Raw genomic sequence first — 22,231 nt, forward strand, 5'->3', positions numbered from 1 at the left:
CAAAACGTTTGGGATATTTGATGCGTAACAACCCGAGAATCCCGGAAATGGATGATTACGAGTCGAAACATTATAATTTATGTTTTTTATCAAAAAAATCATGAAAATAATGCATGACAATTGAACGATTTTGCATTTTTCGTCACCAAAAATTGAACAATTTTGCACTTTTTATCATAAAAAATTGAACAATTTTACATTTTTTGTCTAAAATTTTTTTTATGTAGAATTTTGCCCCCCGCTCCCTCAAATTCTGGATTCGCCACTGAAAATAATTAAGATATCTAAATTATATTGTTATTTTATAAAATATTTTCTTCAACTTATACCTTTGTTTTTATTTTGGAAAGTAACTTTTATTTTTACAGCTCATACATTAATGCAATATTAATTTTAATAATTTATTTAAAATTTTCAATGTTTAAATTTATAATTCCATAAAAGACCTACAATAATTATTCTATTATTTTTTTGAAAAAAATAATTCTATTATTTAATTTAAATATTAAGAGTAAAATTGAATAAAAATCATTATTATTTTTTAATTTATAATAGTGTATTGGGATTTGGGGTATGTATGGGCATGAAAATTTTCACCACGCCTCGAGAATTGATCAAACAAGATCGGGAGTCAACCGGTAAACAAGGTAACACAATATTCCTAAACAACCAGTCTTTTGTTAATTAAGTTAAGTTACTCTAATCTTTCAGAAATTTAAGGACAGATACTTTTGGAATCATAACAATAAGGACATTTTTGTCATTCTATTTTTACAGTAATTCATCTTATTAAAACTAGGAAATACAGTGGCCAGACCATTCTTATGACTTTTTAGGGATTAAAATAAGGGTTTTGTCCCACGCCAATTCTATTTTGTTTGGTTTCCTCTTGCTTTCTCAGATACTACAGTACCACAACGCATAAAAAGCAAGCTAACAGCAAAGAGAGAGAAGGACTAAATCACCAACAGATCTAAACAAACATGGGTTAGACTTTACAATTCAAGTTTACAGTAGCTGTTCATCCCACAAGAAGAGAATCTTTTGTAAGTTTTTCATTTCTGTTTGATCACTCGTGTTTTCTATTTTCTTTTGGTGAATATCAATGCCCCTGCATCTCAATTATCATCTTCTTCTTTTTTATTTTCGTATTTTTTCCCCTTCAATTTTCCTTTTTTTGTGATAATTTGGCGTTTGATCATGTCTTCTTTCATTTTTTTTCCCTGACTATTTTTCAGTCCTTTGGTACATTTAGCACTGATTGTTTAGTGACAATTTATATGGTGGTAATGATCGTACAGTTGTTCATAATTCACTGATCAAATAGTTAATAATGGATTTTATTTAAACCATATATCGTTTTTTTTCCTTTTATCAATCCGTTGGAGCATTCAATTGGCGTTTATGATTGACTTTTTCTTTTCCCTTCCTTTGATCAGGTTTCTTCTCAATTCCGAAGATAGCTGTTATACATACTAGCTGAATACAAATTTTGCTGATCAGGTATTTTTCTGTTCTCAGTCTGGCTCGAGTCCATAGGATCTGATCTCATCCAATTTGTAATTATGGTTCATCTCCTTGATGTTGTTGACTAGGTAAAACAGGATTCACAAAAAGCTCATTTATTGTGTCTCAAGGATATTGGTTTTCTGTGGAATTAGGAAAGGGAATTGTTCTTCGATTGAGTTATGGCTGCTCCACCACGTTCTGATTCCAAACGGATGTACTCCTGGTGGTGGGACAGCCACATAAGCCCGAAAAACTCAAAATGGCTTCAGGAGAATCTTACAGGTATCAATACGTTTAATGGAGACTTTGTTTGCATTTTGTGAGAGCTTGAATGTTGACTTGAGGCAATTTAAAACGATTGGATGTGCCTGTCAGTCGACAGTTTCCCACTTTATTTTACAGTAATGATGCTAGATCAACAATTTGAATCATGTTAATATCGGTAAATATTGCTCATTTTCTTCCGAAGTTTCATTCATCAAACTAATGGTTCAGAAATCGATGCTAGAATCGTATACGTGTTGCAGCTTTAAAAAAATAGTTAGGCTATGAGTAGAAAGGCAAACCCTTTATCTTAATAGACATCGTGGTCTGATTTTTAATTCTTTGATGCCCCCAGTTTGGTGCATAAAAAAGAATAGAATAGATAAATATATCTACTGAACTGAGAGTAATCTGGCTATTTTAATAGTTTCACAATCAAGAATACTATAATTTTGCCACAGCTAATGGTCAAATAAATTATCTTCTTCTGAAAAGGGATCTTTTTTCCCCCATAGTTGGTGAATAACAACGGTAATTCAGAACTTGCAAAGTATTGTGAATAAAGATTTGTTGCTTGGAGCTATTTGTTTGATGGAACATTAAAATGAGACTGAGACAACCTTTTAAACCTCATATGCCATTGACTTTATGAAGAAACCAAATTAAAGAACCCCAGAGAAATGGGTGAACCAGTTAAGAACACCTAAAATTATATGAGAAGACGTAACTTGATGATTTTAACTCAGATATATAGCTTTGATCACTCATCTTGTTAACTTCTAATCATTTTAATGAATGACCTCAACCTGTTGTGCTTTTCAGGTCTCCATAATATCGTCTTGTGCTTATTGCCTTTTCAGCCAATACTTATATATGATGGCCCCTTTGATTTTTGCTGTAAAAATAATAGTAATTTGATCTGGTGTTTTGTATTTCTATTTACTCCTTTTCCCATTTATTCTCACTTTATTTGATGAAGCAATTCCCATAAGGTTGGAATTTATCCTCATGTAGAGGAGATCAGGAGAATCATCCATGAGACTGTATGCAATATTTCACTATTATAATGAGGTTCTTGGTTGGTAGTTAAGTTAATAAGTTATTTATGTGTTGGAACCCTGGCATCAAGGGAGGAGGCCCTGTATTTCCTTCTGCATATACTCTCATTATTTTTCAGTTATACTCTATTCTCTCTTACACCTCTCCTAATAGCTCTTATGATTCTCTTTTGAACAGATATGGATGTCAAAGTCAAACAAATGATCAAACTTATTGAAGAGGATGCAGATTCGTTTGCAAGGAGGGCAGAGATGTATTATAAGAAACGCCCAGAGCTTATGAAAATGGTGGAAGAGTTTTACAGAGCATACCGTGCCTTGGCTGAAAGATATGATCATGCAACTGGAGTCATTCGTCAGGCACATCGAACAATGACAGAAGCATTTCCCAATCAAGTCCCTTCCATGATGGGTGATGATTTGCCTGCAGGTTCTGCTGATGGTGAGCCCCGAACACCTGATATGCCACCAACACGGGTACTTTTTGATCCTGAGGAGTTGCAAAAAGATGCTTTGGGAATCTCACCATCACCCAAGGCAATTAAAAGAAATGGTTCTTTTACTGAAGAACCTGATTCTGTTTCTGGCAGAAAGGGATTGAAACAGCTCAATGATTTGTTTGGATCCACAGAAGGAAGAGCAAGAAAAGGTCTCAGTTTTCATGATGCTGAGGAGGAAGATCAAAATATGCAAGACATAGGCAAAAGTGAGATCAAGCCTCGTATTCCAAGTGAGTCTGAGAGAATGGGTAAGGCTGAGATGGAAATTTTAACCTTGAAGAATGCTCTTGCTAAATTAGAAGCTGAAAAGGAAGCAGGCCTACTTCAGTATCAACAGAGTTTGGAAAGATTGTCTAATCTGGAGTCAGAAGTCTCTCATGCAAAAGCGGATTCTCAAGGATTCAACGAACGAGCCAGCAAAGCAGAAGCTGAAGCTCAAACTTTGAAGGAAGCCCTCAGTAAACTAGAGGCTGAAAGGGAATCCAGTTTTCTTCAATACCAGCAGTTTTTGGAGAAAATAGCGAAGCTGGAGTTCAATATCTCCCATGCCGAGAAGGATGCTGGAGAACTCACAGAGCGAGCTAGTAAAGCTGAGATTGAGGCCGAGTCACTTAAGCAAGCACTGGCTGAAGTGGAAACTGAAAAGGATGAAGCTCTTCTTCAGTACAAACAGTGTTTGGAGAAGATATCTTCTCTGGAGAACAAGTTATTGCATGCTGAGGATAGTGCCATGATGTTCAAAGAGAGTGCTGATAAAGCTGAAAGGGAAGTTGAAATCTTGAAGCAAGCTCTGACCAAAATAACTGAAGAGCAGGAAGCTGCTGCCATCCAGTACCAGCAGTGCTTGGATACTATTGCGGTTTTGGAGCATAAACTTGCTAGTGCCCAGGAGGAGGCTCAAAGGCTTAACTCTGAGATAGATGATGGTGTAGTGAAGTTGAAGGGAGCTGAAGAAAGGTGTTTTCTGCTGGAGAAATCAAATCAGACAATGCATTCTGAGTTGGAATCTCTGGCACAAACAATGGCTGCACAAAGCGAGGAACTCACCGAGAAGCAAAAGGAGTTGGGGAGACTATGGGCTTGCATACAAGAAGAGCGCTTGCGTTTCATGGAGGCTGAAACTGCTTTTCAAACATTGCAGCATTTGCACTCTCAATCTCAGGAAGAACTGAGATCTATGGCTGCAGAGATCAAGAACAGGACTCAAACATTACAAGACCTAGAAGCTCGTAACCAGATTTTAAAGAATGAGGTAGAGGATGTCAAGGTGGAGAACAAGGGTCTAAACGAAGTTAACTTATCCTCTGCTTTAACAATACAAGGTCTGCAAGACGAGATTTCGAGCTTGAGAGAGACAATAGGAAAGCTTGAAGCGGAAGTAGAACTTCGACTGGACCAAAGAAATGCTCTTCAGCAAGAAATTTACTGTCTAAAGGAGGAGTTAAATGATCTTAACAAGAAACAGCAGGCAATCAAAGAGCAGGTGGAATCAGTTGGCTTCAATCCGGAGTCCCTCGGATCATCTTTGAAGGATTTACAGGATGAGAACAAAAAACTAAAAGAGGTCTGTGAAAAAGAGAGAATTGAAAAAGTAGCTTTTTTGGAAAAATTGGTAATCATGGAGAAACTTATAGAGAAAAATGCTCTTTTAGAGAATTCTTTGTCAGATTTGAATGTTGAGCTAGAAGGGGTGAGAGAAAAGGTTCGAGCATTAGAAGAATCTTGTCAATCCCTTCTGGAAGAGAAATCCACACTTGTTTCTGAGAAGGCTACATTAGTGTCTCAGTTACAGATTGCTACTGAAAATTTGCAGAAACTCGACGAGAAGAACAACTTTCTGGAGATTTCTCTTTTGGATGCAAATGCTGAGATTGAAGGATTGAGGATAAAATCAAAAAGTTTACAGGATTCATATACACTGCTTGAGAATGACAAGTCTGGTCTGGACCTTGAGAAAGGGAACTTAGTTTCTCAGTTGGACAGCACACAGAAAAGACTGGAAGAGGTGGAGAAAAATTATTTGGGGTTAGAAGAGAGGTACTTGGATCTGGAAAAAGAGAAACAATCTTCACTTCATGAAGTGGAGGAGCTACGTACTCACTTGGATGCTCAAAAGCAAGAATATGCTAGTCTTGTCCAGTTGAGCGAGTCTCAGTTGGCTGGTATGGGAACAAAGGTTCGCTTACTGCATGAAGAAGGCCAGCGTGTCAAGAAAGAATATGAAGAAGAACGACTCGACAAAGACTTCTATGCTCAGACAGAGATTTTCATCTTGCAGAAATGTGTACAGGATCTGGAAGAAAATAATTTTTCTGTCTTGCTTGAGTTCCAAAAGCTCCTGGAGGCATCTCAACTGTCAGAGAAACTGATTTCTGAGCTTGAACAGGAAAATCTTGAACAACAAGTAGAAGTCAAATCTTTGTATGATAAAATCAAAGTGCTAAGGATGGGGCTCTATAGGGTGCTAAAGACTCTAGAACCTGAATCGAGCCAGTGGTATCAGGGTAAGGGTGAGCAAGACCAAATGCTTCTTAATCTTACACTTGTGAAGCTTCAAGCAACTCAAAAAATGGTCTCTGAGATACAAGATGAAAATCAAAAACTGCTCATTGAGAATTCTGTTATTGTTACTCTTCTTGGGCAACTTCAGCGAGAGCTAGAAAATCTTGCGATATCTAAGGACTTTCTTGATCAGGAATTGGCCTGTAGATCTGAGCAGCACTTGGTTTTGCAGAGTGATAGCAGAATACTTTCAGAGAAGAACGAAGTGCTGAGTTTGAAGATTATTGAGGCGGACCATAAAGAGGAAGTTTTGAAGGTTGAGCTGATGAATCTCCAGGGAGAGCTCTTAGATTTGCAAGGGGCTTACAAGACATTACAAGACGATAGTAGAAAAATGCTTGACGAGGAAAGATCATTAAAGAATTTAATCTTGGAGTTGGGAGAGGAGAAAAGCAATCTAGAAGCGGAGAACTGTGCTATTTTTGCTGAAAAGGCATCTCTAGGAATCCTCTCTCTTATATTCAGGGATATAATCTCTGCAAAACTTTTGGAATTTGAAGAGCTCAGCAAAAATAATGATAAGCTTTTTCATGTCAATGATGGCCTTAATTTGAAGGTGATGATGATGGAGGAGAAGTTAATGGAGCTCAGTGTATTACAGTATGAGAAAAGTGAGCTGCATAAAACAGTGGAGTATCTGAAGAGCAGATGTGATGAGGTTGAGTTGAAAGGATGTAATCAAGAAAAGAAGATAATGAAACTATCTTCAGATTATGATGAACAGTGCAAAGTGCTAGAATGCATTCGCGAAGCAAATCTGAAATTGGGTTCTGAACTGCAGTTATTGAATCAAGAACTTGTTCTAGCTAAAACCAGGGAGGAAATTTTGAATTATGACATGCAAAAAGGAAGAAATGAAATTGAACATTGGGAGTCTCAGGCTGCTGCACTTTATGGTGAACTGCAGATATCCACTGTCCATCAGACACTGTTTGAAGGAAAGATCCGGGAGCTCATTGAGGCATGCAAGAGCCTTGAGCTCAGAAATTGTTCCAAAGATCTGGAGATTGAACTGCTGAAAGAAAGAGTAGGCCCTTTGGAAAGTGAAAATGAAGAACTAAAGACCCAGATGATGTCATGCATCCCAGCTTTCATTTCTTTGAGTGATTGTATAACTTCACTGGAGAATCATACTCTCTCACATGTGGCACTTCATGACGCTGACAAGGAAACCAAGGTAATTTATTGCTTCAACTTCTACACTCACTACTGTAGTTTCAGTTTGTCCGAATCTCTTAGCTGAGGGAAAACTCTAAAAATCCCTTATTTTACTTTCGATTATTTCAGAATTAGCCTTGTCAAGTTTTCTCCAAAACTGTATATCAATACATGTGTAGTAGCTAGAAGTATTGTTTTAACCTGGAATTTCCATGCATAATATAGCTACAGTTTGGACATTCACTTTCTTGGCAGCATGGTCTTTTGATAACATTTGCTTTCTTTTCCCATATTTCTTTTGCTCTACTCCATCACATTTGTACTTGTATCATTAAGCCACGGCTTCAATCATCTTGGATTCATGTTATACTTCCGGTTTGTGCATTCAAATTCAACGATGATCAATTTGTTACCTTCCCTCTCTCAGTTGAACAAAGAAATTTCTGTTGCATCGTTTCACAATTTTTTTTAAGTAAAGTTCCGTACACAAACTTCATCTTAAAGTGATGTAGTTTTCATTTGCATGGTACTAAATGAAATTACATTACTTTTCTATAATGTAATGAATCGGTTTTTAACTGTTGATTTTTTGTAAGCTATTATTTCATCTTGTTTCGGGTATCATCTAAACTCCATGACTTGCATTTCACTTACTGTAGGATGTGATATTAGTACGGCATGCTGAAAGCTCCCAAAAGGCTAGTAAAGAACAAGGTGTCATGGGACCAGGCGAAATTTTGGATTTGCAGATGAGGATTAGAGCTATTGAAGAGGCAGTGATGGAAAGAGAGAGATCTCTTATTCTAGAAATATCAAATGCTAATTCCAAGCTTGGGTCTGCAATAGGACAGCTTGAGGAGCTGGAATCCAGAAAAAGCATGCATCAAGAACTTGTTGCAGGAGACAAGCAGGGGATTCGAAAACCAGAGAACAAGGAACTGGGACATGAAAAATCTGGATCAGGAAACGAAGTGATGACCAAAGACATAATGCTAGATCAGATATCAGAGTGTTCATCGTATGGAATCAGCCGAAGGGAGACTGTAGAAGGGGCTGATGATCAGATGCTTGAAATATGGGAAACTACGGAACAAGATTCAAGCATCGACCTTACTGTTGGAAAGACACAGAAGGTAACTGCTACACCAACTGAGAAGAAGCGCAGGGCGCATCCTTCTAGAGAATCAGCACTGGAGAAGGATGTTAGTGTGGACAAATTAGAGATCTCAAGGAGATTGTCAGGGTCGAGGAAAGAAGTGAGTCAGAGAAAGGTTCTAGAAAGACTTGATTCTGATGCACAAAAGTTAGTTAATCTTCAAATAACTGTTGAAGATTTGAAGAGGAAGGTAGAGATTACGGAGAAGAACAAAAATGGAAAAGGCATTGAATATGATAGTGTGAGGGAGCAATTAGAAGAGTCTGAGGAAACCATCACAACGTTGGTTGATGCGAACCGCAGATTAACGAAAAGCATTAAAGATGAGTCGTTTTCCTCTGATGAGAAGTCTGCATTATCATCTGACGAGGGCGGAAGTCTGAGGAGGAAAACTTTAGAAGAGGTAAAACAAGGGTCTGAAAAAGTTAAAAGGCTGGAGATGGAGGTGCAGAAATTGCAGTTTCTTCTTCTGAAAATTGATGGCGAAAACAAAAGCCGTGGAAAAGCCAAAACTATAGAAAGAAAAACAAGTGTTTTACTGCGAGACTACCTGTATGGAGGAGGGACGAGAGCGGGCCAGAAGCACAAGAAAAGGCACTTCTGCGCATGCGTGCAATCTCCAACTAAGGGTGATTGAATTTGATGTTTTTATCACCAAATATTCGGTGTAGTTTATATATTTAATTGAGACATTTAGCTGCTTTGTGCATAAATTTCCCTTGCTAGATATCTTCCATAAACTTCAAATTATCATCCCTTGTTTGCTTAAGATTTAGAGAGGATCCCATCTTTGTTAGTTTAGAGATCCAATCGTATTGTACATTTGGCGCAGCATCTGATTAAAAGAAGCTGCTTTCATCTGATAGAGCCATATATATATATATATATATGATGAATGGTGTTTTCATATTCCCCAAGGTGAAAGAGCCAAAGATTGTTTAGGAATTTTATTGGAAGCTAAAGGGCAATGGTCAAAATCAAGAATGCTCTTACATGATGAGAACCATATATGTAAACATATATCATACATAACTACAATGCCATACTTTGTATGGATTATCTTCTTTCTTTTCGTTCAACAGCATTGAAAGACAATGAGAGAGAAATGTACTAAAAGCTTTTCTTGGCTGTTTACCGTAAAATCGAACAATGTTCAATCGATAATCTTTATAAGATGACAGGAAAAATGATAGGCTCAAAGTGTAGCAAGGAGAGATAGCAATTAATTTTATCTAAATGATACATCTCAAAACTGATCCTGCACATTATAGAGAAAGGGAAAGGGAAGGGGAAGGTACAAGTAAATTAATTCCAAATTAACAATTGTAGATTTGTGTGACAACTGATTAGGAACCTCAAAATTGTCAACATCAGAGAAACCATTTAATGCTCTCTCAAATAAAGATGTCAAATTTTTACTAGCTGTCTTTATTATGCTGCAAAAATTTAGCAAGATTCTCTCTCAAAGTTGTTCCCAATGGATCAACTTGTTTACAAGACTGTTCTCCATAACCAGAGTCATGATGACCAGGCAATGCAACATCAGGATGCAACTCATCTCCATTGTCAATTATAATATTGTGGAGTAAACAACACACCAATATAATACTTGGTAGTTTCCTCTTATCTGGTCTCCACATTACCTTGTTTAGGATTCTCCAACTGCCCTTTAGCTGCAAGAATGACTTCACTGCAAGTGACCTTGCTGCATCATGAACTGAATTGAAACTGGACATTACATCATATCGTTGTTCATCACTTTCCTCAGGAGTTATGAGCCATGGGAGAAGAGGGTATTCCATTCCTCCAACTATATATTCTCTGATCTCCACTCCTTCACAAATTTTTCTTACATTCCCGTTCAAACGTTCTCCATTTTCGCATCGTTTGAAGAATCCTGAACACTTCAATAGCCTTGACACCGTCATGCCCCCAGGCCAACCTGTAACAATATCGAGAAATCTCATCTCATGGTCAACAATCCCCTGCAGGAACATGCTATAATTGCTCTCTTGGTCACACCAGTCGTCTGAAGTTTCAACGGCCGGAAGCGTCATAATGATGTGTGTTGCATCAATAGCTCCACAACAATTCGGCAACCCGAACAATATCTCAAATTTGGACTTGATGTCTTCCAATCTATCAGAATCAGGCCATTTAAGATGGTGCTTGGCACGTCCTTCCAATGCTTCGATGAATCTCCAAGTTACTTGAGAGACAGTAGACTGGCCAACTCCAAAGGCGGCACCAACTGAGACCTGAGATTCACCAGATGCCAACCTTCTCAGTGCAATAGCTACCTGTTTCTCAACACTAAGAAGCCTACCCTCGATGTTGATGAGCCCAGAAGGTGGCCTTGAGATAAGATCTTCCCTCACAAGGGAGCAAATGTACTCAAAAGTCTTCATTGAGACCCTGAAGAAATACTTGAATGCCTCTTCCTCGTTGGATGGCACTGATGCACATTATAAGGTTCAAATTCAGAAAATTCAACTAAACATACGTTAGGTTAGGAAAACTACAATAAATGAGTTACCACAAAAAATTCTAACAAATTTGGAATCATCATCATGGTGGCTCTGAAAAGTTTCAACCTTTCTAAATTGGGAAGATTATGACTAACCTCAGATCAAGTCCACTTCAATTCTAAATCCCTTCAACTAATCAAGAGATCATAACCTAATGGAACTCAACAAAAATGAAATGACCAAACCCATAAAAGATATCAATAATGCAAGACAAATTCCATTCTTTTAGATGGGTAATTGCATACTGAGAAACAATTAGATAACCACGCCTTTAACAGTAAAGTGAAGAAGTCAGAAATCAAGGAGCGCCCCTAGTAATCAGTAAAAATTAGAAAGAAAAAATGCTGCTTAATTTCAAAAGGGTTAAGAGTAAAGATTGCAGAGAAGAAGAAACCTGTAGATGAAGAATTCTTGCGCCAGAAATTGTCCCACCAATCAGAATCAACAGCGTTGGGATCGATAGGAACTGCGGTTACGCTTTTGGTTTTATTTTTGTGTTTCTTGTTCAATTTCTTAGAGGCCTTCTTGTTTTTCTTCGATTTCTTTGGAGGAGCCATGTAGCAGAAGAGAAATCTTCAGCTGGCCCGATAATGGGAAATTTATTCACCCAATGTGCTGTGGGAAAAAGAGAGAAAACAGAAAGAACTCCTGGAGGAAGTGAAATGAAATGAAATGAAAATATACAGAAATGGCTGCCACTGTATCTGTAATTGGAAAGCCAGTAAGCCTGGACAAGTTTCAAACGATGTCGTGTTTGTTTCTTCAACACTCACAATGGGCCGAATATTTTTTAATTTTTGGTAAGATGGCCCAATTAAAGGATTAAATTAGAGAAAATTTACATTGAAATTCATTTTTAAAAAAATATTTATAACCATGTCAAGTAATTAATTTTTATTAATAAAAGTCGGAATACAATATAGAACAAATAAAATTAGAAGATTTTAAGAACCATTCCACCGGTCCTTACATAGAGTAGGCAGTCCAAGCAAGTTCATGGGCTACACTATTTGCAAAACGACTAACGAAATTGTCACTAACGTCATTTAAAGAACTTAACAGAGATTTGCACTCTTCTAATATAAAACCATAATCAGACCTAAAAAGTCATTCACTAAGATTAACTACCGTAACAATATCTGATTCAATCTCACATCTTCCAAAACCTTTATTTTTTAACCAACTCAGCGTTTCCCTTATGTCCGCTGCTTCTCCTCACTTGATAGTTTTCTGGGAGAAGCTTAGAAAACGCACCACAGAATTGACCTTTACTATTATGAAGCATAACCCCAATTTTTTCTAATTGTTCTTAGACCAATCTGACATAGAACAAGTTGTTTTGGCTAACACATCGGCAATATTGATTGCAAATTGCTTGATAAAAAAATACATTACTATTCTCAAGATCTAATAATCTGGATTTACAATCAGATACAATCACACCAAAACTAGAAACAGACACATGTTGACAATGTAAAACATTTATTAGGAGTTGTGAGTCTGTTTCGATAATGACATCGTTGAGGCCACAATTTTTTAACCAACTAAGGACTTCCCTCATGCTAAGACCCTTGGCAAGTAAATGACCCGCGTGACAAGAGATGGTACTATTCATTGTTTCCACAAATTGTCAAATGAGTTGCGAAGAATTATTAATCGTGAGTTTTTTCATCTCCAGTTCCCTTTGATTTCTCCATCTCCATCTTCGGCACCTTCTTCTCCAATCATTATCAAATCGACTCCATCTAGGTAAGTAATGTTTGGATTTTTCAAGTTATGTTGGGTTCAAATGTTAAATTTGCGAAATGGTAAGTAATGTTTGGTTTTCTTTCATCTCTGGTTCCCTCTGGTTCCATTTGGTTTCTCCATCACTATTTCTGACATCTACATTTGGGTTTCTGAAGGTAGCGAATTGGTGCATATTGTTTGAAGTTATTTCAAATGACAGATCCTAACCATCGTCTAAAGCATCATTAGACGACAACGAGCCCCATGATAATTTTTTTCTTCGGGATGATGATTTGTAACCGTCATCTAAAGGGGTTTCCGGAGCAGTGAAGAATGACTTTGGTAAAGCTAGAACTCTAATTGACACTATCCAACATCTGTCTAAAAATAAAGGTGAAAATGTTGACCAAGTAGAATATGCGAGGATAATAGGCAATCTGATGTATCTTATGAGTTGTATGAGTAATGCTGGGGATAATCACTAGAAAGTTTTCGTATGTATACTAAGGTATTTATGGCACACTCATGATTGTGGAATGCACTACACAAGATATCCTAATGTGTTAGAAAAAAACTACTCTAATGTGAGTTAGATATCTAATAATAAAGATTTTAAAGGCACATGTGGATACGTGTTCACTCTAGCAAGAGGAGAAGTGTCCTACAAATCCTCAAGACTAATAATCATAACTAGATCCACTATCGAGTTTGAGTTTGTAGCCTTGGATACAACTAGAGAAGAAGTCGAGTGACTACGAAACTTCTTGGAGAAGAAGTCGAGTCTATGCTAACAATTTGCGTACATTGTGATAATCAAACAATGATTAATAAAGTACAAACCATAATGTATATGTTGGTAAGAATCAACACGTGCATTATCGACATAACACCGTTAGACAATTGATCTCACTGGAAGTTATCTTTATCGATTTTGTAAGATCAAATTAATTCTGCAGATTCGCTAACAAAAGAGTTAAACTGAGATCAAATTGAAAAGATATCGAAAGGAATGATACTGAAGCCCATTAGAATTTAGGTTTTATGAAGAACTAGGAGATGTTCAGTGCCATAACGAACATAACCATGATTATAAAAAAAACCCGTATAATGTTGGTATTTGTGTGAAGTATATTATCGTTCACACACACGACAGAATAGTTCAAGGACATCATGTTTACTATTCAACCAGTAAAGTAAATATACTTTCATAGGGGAATGTTCAAAGGTCGTTGCCTACCTATGCTATACAAATATCGACTGTAAAGAGTTATGACAACTTCGAATTTTTTTTGCTTCCAATTTCATTTATGTTGGTGATTGTTAGAAAATGAAAAAAATATTTAGTTATATTTGTCAACTTGAGACTTAAATATATGATGGATAGATGAAGTTTTAAATAACTTGCAATATGTCAATGTGTTATACTCCATGAGATTTTTCTAATGACATATAATAAGCTCAAAACAGATAAATAATAAATGAGAAATTCATGCTCAAGTGTACTTGGAATTGTTGGCTAGAGGAGAAATACATTCATACATTCATATGTGAGTTCACCTTGTGCCACACTGCTAGTTAGTTAGTTTTTCCAAAGGTTTATATGTAAAGCGTTTTACAAGGCTTTAACCAACAACTAGAGAAAATGCTCTCTCACGAGCATGGAGGGAGGGTGCAAAGTAAGGTCATGTTCTTTGTCACTTAATTTCAGTATCAGTAATTCCAGTTGATTTCAGTTCAACATTGAATTCAGTTCAGTGATTTTTAGTTCAGTTCAGTAATTTATCATTATTTATTATTATTAGGGTAAATTTAAAAAAAAACCCCTGTGGTTTCACTTTTTTGTCAAAAAAGGACTGTGGTTTTTTTCATTTCAAATACAGGACTGTGGTTTATTCCGTTACACTATTTACGGATTTGGTGAAGATGCCGTTAATTTGCTGACGTGGCTGAAGGGCAATTATGGGTTTTTAAAAAAATTAGGGTAAATTTAAAAAAAAACCCTGTGGTTTCATTTTTCTTGCAGAAAAAGGACTATGGTTTTGTTTCTTTTCAAATACAGGACTGTGATTTATTCTTTACACTATTTACGGATTTGGTGAAGATGTCGTTTATTTGCTAACGTGGCTGAAGAGTAAATATGGATTTTTAAAAAAATTGATCAATAAATTTTTTATAACTATTTTGGGTCTACAATATTTACCGATGAATTTTTTATAACTATTTTGTGGCTACAATATTGACTATAAAATCTCGCATGAGCGCAATCTCACATGGTTGTTCAAGGCCTTTTATAGTCAATTTTTTTTTAAAAACTCATATTTGCCCTTCAGCCACGTCTGCAAATAAACGACATCTTCACCAAATCCGTAAATAGTGTAATGGAATAAATCACAGTCCTGTATTTGAAAAGAAAAAAAACCACAATCCTTTTTCTGCAAAAAAGTGAAACCACAGGGTTTTTTTAAAAAAAATTTATCCCAATTTTTTAAAAAACCCATAATTGCCCTTCAGCCACGTCAGCAAATTAACGGCATCTTCACCAAATCCGTAAATAGTGTAACGGAATAAACCACAGTCTTGTATTTGAAACGAAAAAAACCATAATCCTTTTTTGGCAAAAAAGTGAAACCACAGGGTTTTTTTTTGAAATTTACCCTAATTATTATTATTATTAAAACATTATTATTATTATAAGCTTATTTATTTTATTTATTGCTATTTTTAAAGTCTAATATTATCATTTCAGCTCAGTAGCATTTAGTTTATTTCAATTCAGTTTATTTAATTTCAGTAAAAAAGAATAGGGGCTGAGCTCCAATGGCTTTGAAGTTGCTTCCGCAAGATGTGGGTGACACGAATGCAAGACCGAAATGGGTCTCAGGCCAACCTTCTTTTAGCTTGATCCATAATTTTTATTCCTCTAAAAAATGTTGAGATTTTCAATTCTAAAACTATTGAGTATTAACTATCATTAAAACAAAAATTGGAGTACACAAATACAAATAGTTTGAATTTTTTTTTCAGTCTAGAGAATTTTTTTTTTTTTGTCGGCGTTCACTGGTCAATTCAATTTCTACTATAAACATGGTTTAAGTTTGACTCACATATCTATTTTATTCTGGAAGATGATTGCCACCAGCGGCAAAATCTGTCATAAAGAGGCTGATTTGACAAGGCATCAGATTTCTCTTCCGTTCAATTTTACGTTTCTCCGAATATGTATTATATGGAGTTTATTGTAATTTTTATTATTCATGTTCTTCGATTTAATAAAATTAGTATACTCTTCCGAGTTTTTATTAATTGATATTGCTAACGATAAATTCTCTGGATAACAACCCTATAATTTTTGAAATGGTAATAATTATATACCTCTAGAAAATTTGAAGGGATTATTTTAAAAACTCATCAAGAGTAGCATTAATTGAGGTGTAGATCAGCTAATCATGTATAGAGAAAATGAAGCAAATAGCAGAAGATATATATATAGAAAGGGAAATTAATAAAAGCTTTCCACTTGAAATTTGCATCTATAATCATTACAATATATATTTTTGAATTGTTGGAGGGAAAAAAATACCTCCATCCACCAATATTTCAAATCATTCAAAATATCAACATGGTTCTTCACTAGTTTCCTGTTGATTTGATGATTCATATACTAGCTAATAGTCTGCTGCTCCTGCATTATGCATATGATTATGATGAAGACAATGAAGCTCGATCTTGTTGCAGCTGCTGGTGATGATAAGTTACAAATTAGGAAGTAATTATTTGATTAGTTACACCTTGCTGTTATATTGTTCATCTTTGGAAGAGTTTGGCTTGCAGGAATGAAGCATGTAGTTACATGCTCCTACTGCTTCTCCTGCAGTAAGAAATATCCATTCTTCCCCTATTTTCTCTATCATTTTTGACTTGTTTAGCTTCTTCATCACTTCTGATCCTGGGTTTGCCAGTACAAGCTGTGTAATGGAGGATTTACAAAATTAATTAAGTTAAATATTATTTATAATTGAAGGATTTATCCATAATTACATACCTTAAGCTCCCTTCTGTCTGTAACTTTCTTCAGTTCCTCAAGCATACTTATTCCACTTGTATCAATATTTCCAACAGCTGCAAAACACATACATATTGCTTAATTTCTATTACAGTTCATGCTTCATTATAAGCTTAAATTAATTCAATCCCTGAACGTACCTGCCATGTTTAGTATTACATACTGCAGGCTGGATTCCACCATTGATTTTAACTTTTCTTCTTCTTCATCTATCCACCTTAATATCCTGATCAAGTTTTACAGATTTTAATTAGCCAACAGTTGTTTTTTTTTTTCAAAGAAATTTTTAATGACAGATATACCTTTCTCTTAGGTAGCTGGAATTGGCGAAGTAAATAGGTGCATCAATCTGAAGAAGGAGAACTCCAGGGACAGTAATAGCATTAGTGTATTGTTCAACATTTCTGTAAATCATTGAATTGGGAATGTTTCCAAGAATGAACGTTTTTGGTCTTGCAACGAACAGAAGTAGCCTTAAAATAGAAATTCCGAGTGCAACACACAACCCCATCTCTACACTGCCGAAGACCACACCAACATAGGCCCCGATGCAGACGATGAAATCGAACTTGTCGACATGCCAGAGATGGATTGCTGCTTGGTAATCGATGAGGCCGAGCATGGCGGATATGATAATGGAAGAAAGTACAACTAATGGAGTGTAGTGAAAGAGTGGAGTTAAGAACAAAAGTGTGAACATTACTGCTATTGCCATTACTATGTTAGATACTGCTGTTTTGCAACCAGCGTTGAAGTTGACTGCTGATCTTGAGAATGGTCCTGTGGTCAGATAACAGGAGGTGCACGAGCCAATAATGTTCATTGTTCCTATAGCAATCATCTCTTTGTTCCCATCTATGTGGTAATTTTTGAACATGGAAAAACTTCTCCCCACTGCTATTCCTTCCTGTAATTTCAATTAATTTCATATAATAAATAGGTGAAATTGAATGAAATGTATGAGAAGGGGGGTTTTTGGTTTGCTTACAGCTAGAGCTATGACTCCAGTGATAATGCCTGTCTTGATTGCAGTTGATAAATAAGGAGATGTGAATACCAAATCATCAAAAGAAAGTGGGTTTAAACCTTTCTTCAAATCTCCAATCTGCACAAATTTCATTTATTTCCATCATTTTTACCTCATTGCCTTGAAATTGAATACCAATAGTTATAAAGGTAAGGTGCATATACTAGATTAGTTGTAGTATCCAAAATTTTATCATTTGGTTACATTTGTCTCCCATATTGTTTTAATAAATGAGCATTTAACGATTTGTTAACTTTTATGGTATGGTAAAATTTTTGACTTGTGGCATGTGACTTGATATGTGTAGAAATATGATAATGTGATAAAATGATGGTTTCAATAGTGCTATTAGGTAAAAGTTTCATTTTATAAATTATATTGTTAGATTCCAAAATTATTAAAAATATGATAATGTGAATGATAAATGATTATATTAGGAATGCATATTTAAAAACGTTGAGACAAATTTGAAGCTTATCACAAAATTGATATTATTGTAGAGAAAGAGAAAGGAAGTGATGTCCCACAAGACAAGAGGACGCATCAACCACATAAAAGACCAACTTGTTTGTGTGCAGTGTTGATCACGGTTCTGCCTATTCTATAATTGAAATGAGACAAACACTTTCTTTATTCATTTATTTATTTAAATGCTGAATTATTATTGTCCTTTCCGGCCTCCATTTCTAATAAAAAAAAAATGCTGAATTATTAAAGAATACAATAGGGAGGGAGGGAGGAATGCTGACCACTTGTACACCATGCCTCTCAGCGTGAGTGAAGTAGACGAGAAGGCTACCCAATACAACTGACGTCAAAGGTGCCATTGCTGATATCCAAAACAATTTTGGTTTTCTCTGGCTCTGCATCCATTCAACATTTCCCTTTTTTACTCTACTTTTATGTAATTTAATAACTTTATAGTCAAACGCTGCCTAATTACAAAAACTAAATCATTACTTTTTCTTACTAAATTATTAAGAAAAGCAACTGATATAAATATATAAAGAAAAGGTAACTAATCTAATGGGTTGAAATTGAGTGTTTTGCTTATTAGTATTATTGGATAAACACTCTATTTCTATTCAACCCCGTTAGGTGATGAATCTTTTGATTAACTGGTAAAAGTTAATCATTATTTTGTCTCAATTTAACCATTTAAATTAGTAGCCATGTGCCACTCATGCTTTTAAAGTTACAAAATTAACTTTTTATTATTGATATAGCATGTTAAATTATTGACTTTTATATCGATTGATGAAATCTTTATTTTCTTAGAAAAATAATTTTTTTAGCACTTTTCCCCTATTTATTTACAAATATGATAAACTTTTATATAGTTTGAAAAGTTAATTTATAAATTGAGTTTGAATTATAATGGACGTAACAGAATTTAATTAAGAAAGAGAAATATCTATAGAAATCATCAAGTGGGGGAAGGTTACAGTAAAGGGCTTATTCCGACCCATGAGAAAAAGTGAGTGATTTTAACAACTGATATAATACATAATCAAGTCCTAATTAATTCTAAGTGGTAGGTCCTAATAACAATAATTAATTATTAAGATTTTGACATTTATGACCTTTTTAACTGCTACTATTATTTTATCCATAAAAAGGACTTACAAAGTATCTGGTGGTGAGTAGGAAGAAAAGAAAGCAAAGACCAAGCACAGCACTTTCCCACCTCCACTGCAATAAACCAATCAAAGAGTTACTGTTAGATCAAAATATATTCTAACAAAAAAGAAATATATATTCAAAATATAACGAATAAAACAAACATCGATCAGACACATATTCAGACTTTTTTTGTCTTTGCGTGTCACAATAATTCAGGTTTCAGTAATAACGACAATGATACTATATATATATATATATATCAATACTATTTAAATTCTAAAATAGAATCAATCAATTAATTAATTAATTAGCTTTAGATAATTACATGACTGAAAATATTATAAGATGGAAACCTGATGAGTTTGGGTGAAGACAGAGCGCATAACAGAGACAAGATCTGTGGAATGAGTGAAATGTTCAAGCCCCAATATGCCTTTTAGCTGCTGTAAACATACTACTGTCGCTGCCCCTGCCATGAATCCTACTATGGTTGCATGTGACAGGAAGTCCACGATAAATCCTAGCCTGCATTCAAGTGTTAACTTAAGTGACATTAATTTATTGGATTGAATTTACACAGGTTCAATCTTATCTGAAAGTACCTTAACAAGCCAAGGGAAGCTTGGAAGACACCAGCGAAGAAAGTGGCAGTGAAAGCAAGGTGAAGATAAAGATTGGGGTTTTCATTAGCATTAACCTCATTTCCAAGCATGGAAGCAATTAATAGAGACGCAACTGCCACTGTTCCTACTGCTAAATCTCTTGAACTTCCCATCATTGCATAAACCAGTGGAGGAACAAAGCTTGAATCTGCATATTATATATTCATTAAATCAAGACTACTCAAAATCTGATAACTAAGTTAAATGTTTGAAGGCACTTACAGAGGCCAAGGATTGGTGGCAAGTTAGCTAGCTTGGCATAACTAATGCCCTGGGGGATGGCAAGACTAGCAATAGTGATACCAGAAATAAGATCAGCTTTCAGAAAGTCCAAAGTGTAACGAGGAGCCCATTCAAGAATAGGCAAGAAATACTGGAGTCCTAATATAAATCTTTTTGATAAAGGCTGATTCTTGAACTGCCTGATTGGATCATCAGGAAAGAATGTTTCTTTAAGATTATTTTTGAGAGACTTCACAAAGGGCTGTGGCGGTGGAATCGCCACTCGGTGTGCACAATCCATATTGTTAGTGGGCGGGTAAACGTAGTCTGTGTTGCCCATATAACAATGTGTGTAAATGGAGGTGTGGTTGTGCTGATTTTAGAGGGATGATGAATGAATGAGACTGAGAGGAGGTTGAGGGTGTGGCCATGGCTCTTTATAGAGCTTTCTGTTTCAGTTTGAGTGCGTGGTGGGATCCATTCTCTTTCTAATAATATTTGAAATCAATCTACTGCCTCTCAATTACTTACCAATAATTACACTAATCCTCACAAAATACATTTGCAATTTAGAAAATATGACAATGATAATGTTAGTGTAAGTTGGTACTCACAATCCTACATTCCAATAATATCAGATGGTAAAAAGTATTTCATTTCTAACTCATTCACCCACTGCTTTAATATTGTTTGGACTGTTCTCTACATTTATATTGTATATACAAACAATTAAAGGGATAATTACAAAATTGGCCCTATTTTAAAACCCATTTACGTTTTTAGTGTAGTTCTCCAACTTTTTTTACAAATATAGGCAATTTTAGGGAATTTGGACATATTTACCCTTTCTTTCCCAACCCTGTTTTTCGCCCTAAACTATCAAACGGTTCGATTGCGATGGGAAGGAAGACGACGACGATTGCGATAGGAGGGAAGGAAGACGGCGAACGGTGACTGCGAACAGAAACGGCGACTGCGAACAGAGACGGCGAACAACGAACTGCGAACGGCGACTGCGAACAGCGAACGGAGAACGACGAATCTCGTTCCGGCAATCTCGTTCCACCATGGGTAAGGGTAAGAACGAATCTCAGAGCAAACGAAAGGTACGTTAGTTATTTTCCTAAATCAAATACCAAACCTTTTGCGATGGGCAACTGTGCTAACACCTTTCAATAGTCTTCCTTGAGGGCCTCTGAAGCTTTGAGTTGGTCGTAATTTGGCCTTAGAATCTGATATTGTTTTCAAACTTTCCCTTGGAACGGGTGTTGACGTGGTTATACTGATGTTTTAATAAATTTAGTGTCTAAGGCATGTAAGTTACTGCAGTCTCATCTACTACTTTGGTTGATTGCATATTGTTTTACATTTTATATACCTCCAATTCTGTACTGTACTCGCCTACTTTCAATCGAGAATGAATTAAAGATGATACTTTTGACCTACATTTTCGCTGTTTACTTCGCAAACTTGATCTATATGTCTTATTCATGTATTTCAATATCAGCATATTGTCAAATCTGAGGAATAGTTTTGGCATGAAAAATTTGGATGATTACAGAAAATTTATGGAGATCAGTTGTATTGTGTATAAAAAAAGTTAATCATTTGATGTGATATCCTTAGAAGCTTTGTTGCAACATTCTGTCAAAAGTGCATTAATCTCATTTTGTTATGATGTGAAATACACATTTATATGAATGTTTTTCTTCGAAGAGGATGGATGTAGGAACAATTTAAGTGTAGGAACAATTTTGATGATTATACGATACAAATAGATGGACATTAATGATTGATCTCAATTTTGATGATTATATGATACAATCAAATTGACATTAATGATTGTAGGATACAAATTGATAAGTTCCATCATCTCAGGGGTGCATATGATGGTGCAAATTTGAAAATATATTATGTTGCCTGTCGTATTTTCAAAAATATGACAGGTACGACAGACTATATAATCTGTCGTCTGTCGCATTTTTTGAAAATACGACAGGTACGACAGACTATGATGGTGCAAATTTGAAAATATACTATATTGCCTGTCGTATTTTCAAAAATACGACAGGTACGATAGACTATATAATCTGTCGTCTGTCGCATTTTTTGAAAATACGACAGGTACGACAGACTAGCCTGTCGCATTTTTTAAAAATACGAGAGGTACG

At 35.6% G+C, this 22,231-nt stretch overlaps 3 protein-coding genes across 3 annotated transcripts; 1 reads left to right on the forward strand and 2 right to left on the reverse strand.

The window, feature by feature from the left end:
• Positions 1-829: 829 nt before the first annotated feature.
• On the forward strand, positions 830-9,116 carry LOC136218249 (protein NETWORKED 1D). The gene is made up of 5 exons (XM_066005038.1): positions 830-1,046; positions 1,440-1,503; positions 1,596-1,791; positions 3,010-7,070; positions 7,711-9,116. Exons 3-5 carry the CDS (start codon positions 1,689-1,691, stop codon positions 8,842-8,844), a joined length of 5,298 nt encoding a protein of 1,765 aa, XP_065861110.1. The 5' UTR covers positions 830-1,046; positions 1,440-1,503; positions 1,596-1,688; the 3' UTR covers positions 8,845-9,116.
• A 221-nt stretch (positions 9,117-9,337) lies between these two features.
• LOC136218250 (protein ANTAGONIST OF LIKE HETEROCHROMATIN PROTEIN 1) lies at positions 9,338-11,416 on the reverse strand. Its single transcript, XM_066005039.1, has 2 exons — positions 11,130-11,416; positions 9,338-10,662 (listed from the first exon to the last, which is right to left on the reverse strand). The coding sequence occupies exons 1-2, from the start codon at positions 11,290-11,292 to the stop codon at positions 9,626-9,628; spliced, it is 1,200 nt and encodes a 399-aa protein (XP_065861111.1). The 5' UTR covers positions 11,293-11,416; the 3' UTR covers positions 9,338-9,625.
• Positions 11,417-15,923: 4,507 nt separating this feature from the next.
• Positions 15,924-20,479, reverse strand: LOC136218251 (sulfate transporter 3.1-like). Its single transcript, XM_066005040.1, has 10 exons — positions 20,061-20,479; positions 19,779-19,986; positions 19,530-19,701; positions 19,180-19,245; positions 18,303-18,416; positions 17,515-17,631; positions 16,829-17,433; positions 16,667-16,752; positions 16,506-16,582; positions 15,924-16,428 (listed from the first exon to the last, which is right to left on the reverse strand). The coding sequence occupies exons 1-10, from the start codon at positions 20,398-20,400 to the stop codon at positions 16,246-16,248; spliced, it is 1,968 nt and encodes a 655-aa protein (XP_065861112.1). The 5' UTR covers positions 20,401-20,479; the 3' UTR covers positions 15,924-16,245.
• Between the last annotated feature and the right edge of the window lie 1,752 nt (positions 20,480-22,231).

Source organism: Euphorbia lathyris, chromosome 2 (genome assembly GCF_963576675.1).
Source record: "Euphorbia lathyris chromosome 2, ddEupLath1.1, whole genome shotgun sequence".
In the NCBI taxonomy this organism is placed as follows: domain Eukaryota; kingdom Viridiplantae; phylum Streptophyta; class Magnoliopsida; order Malpighiales; family Euphorbiaceae; genus Euphorbia; species Euphorbia lathyris.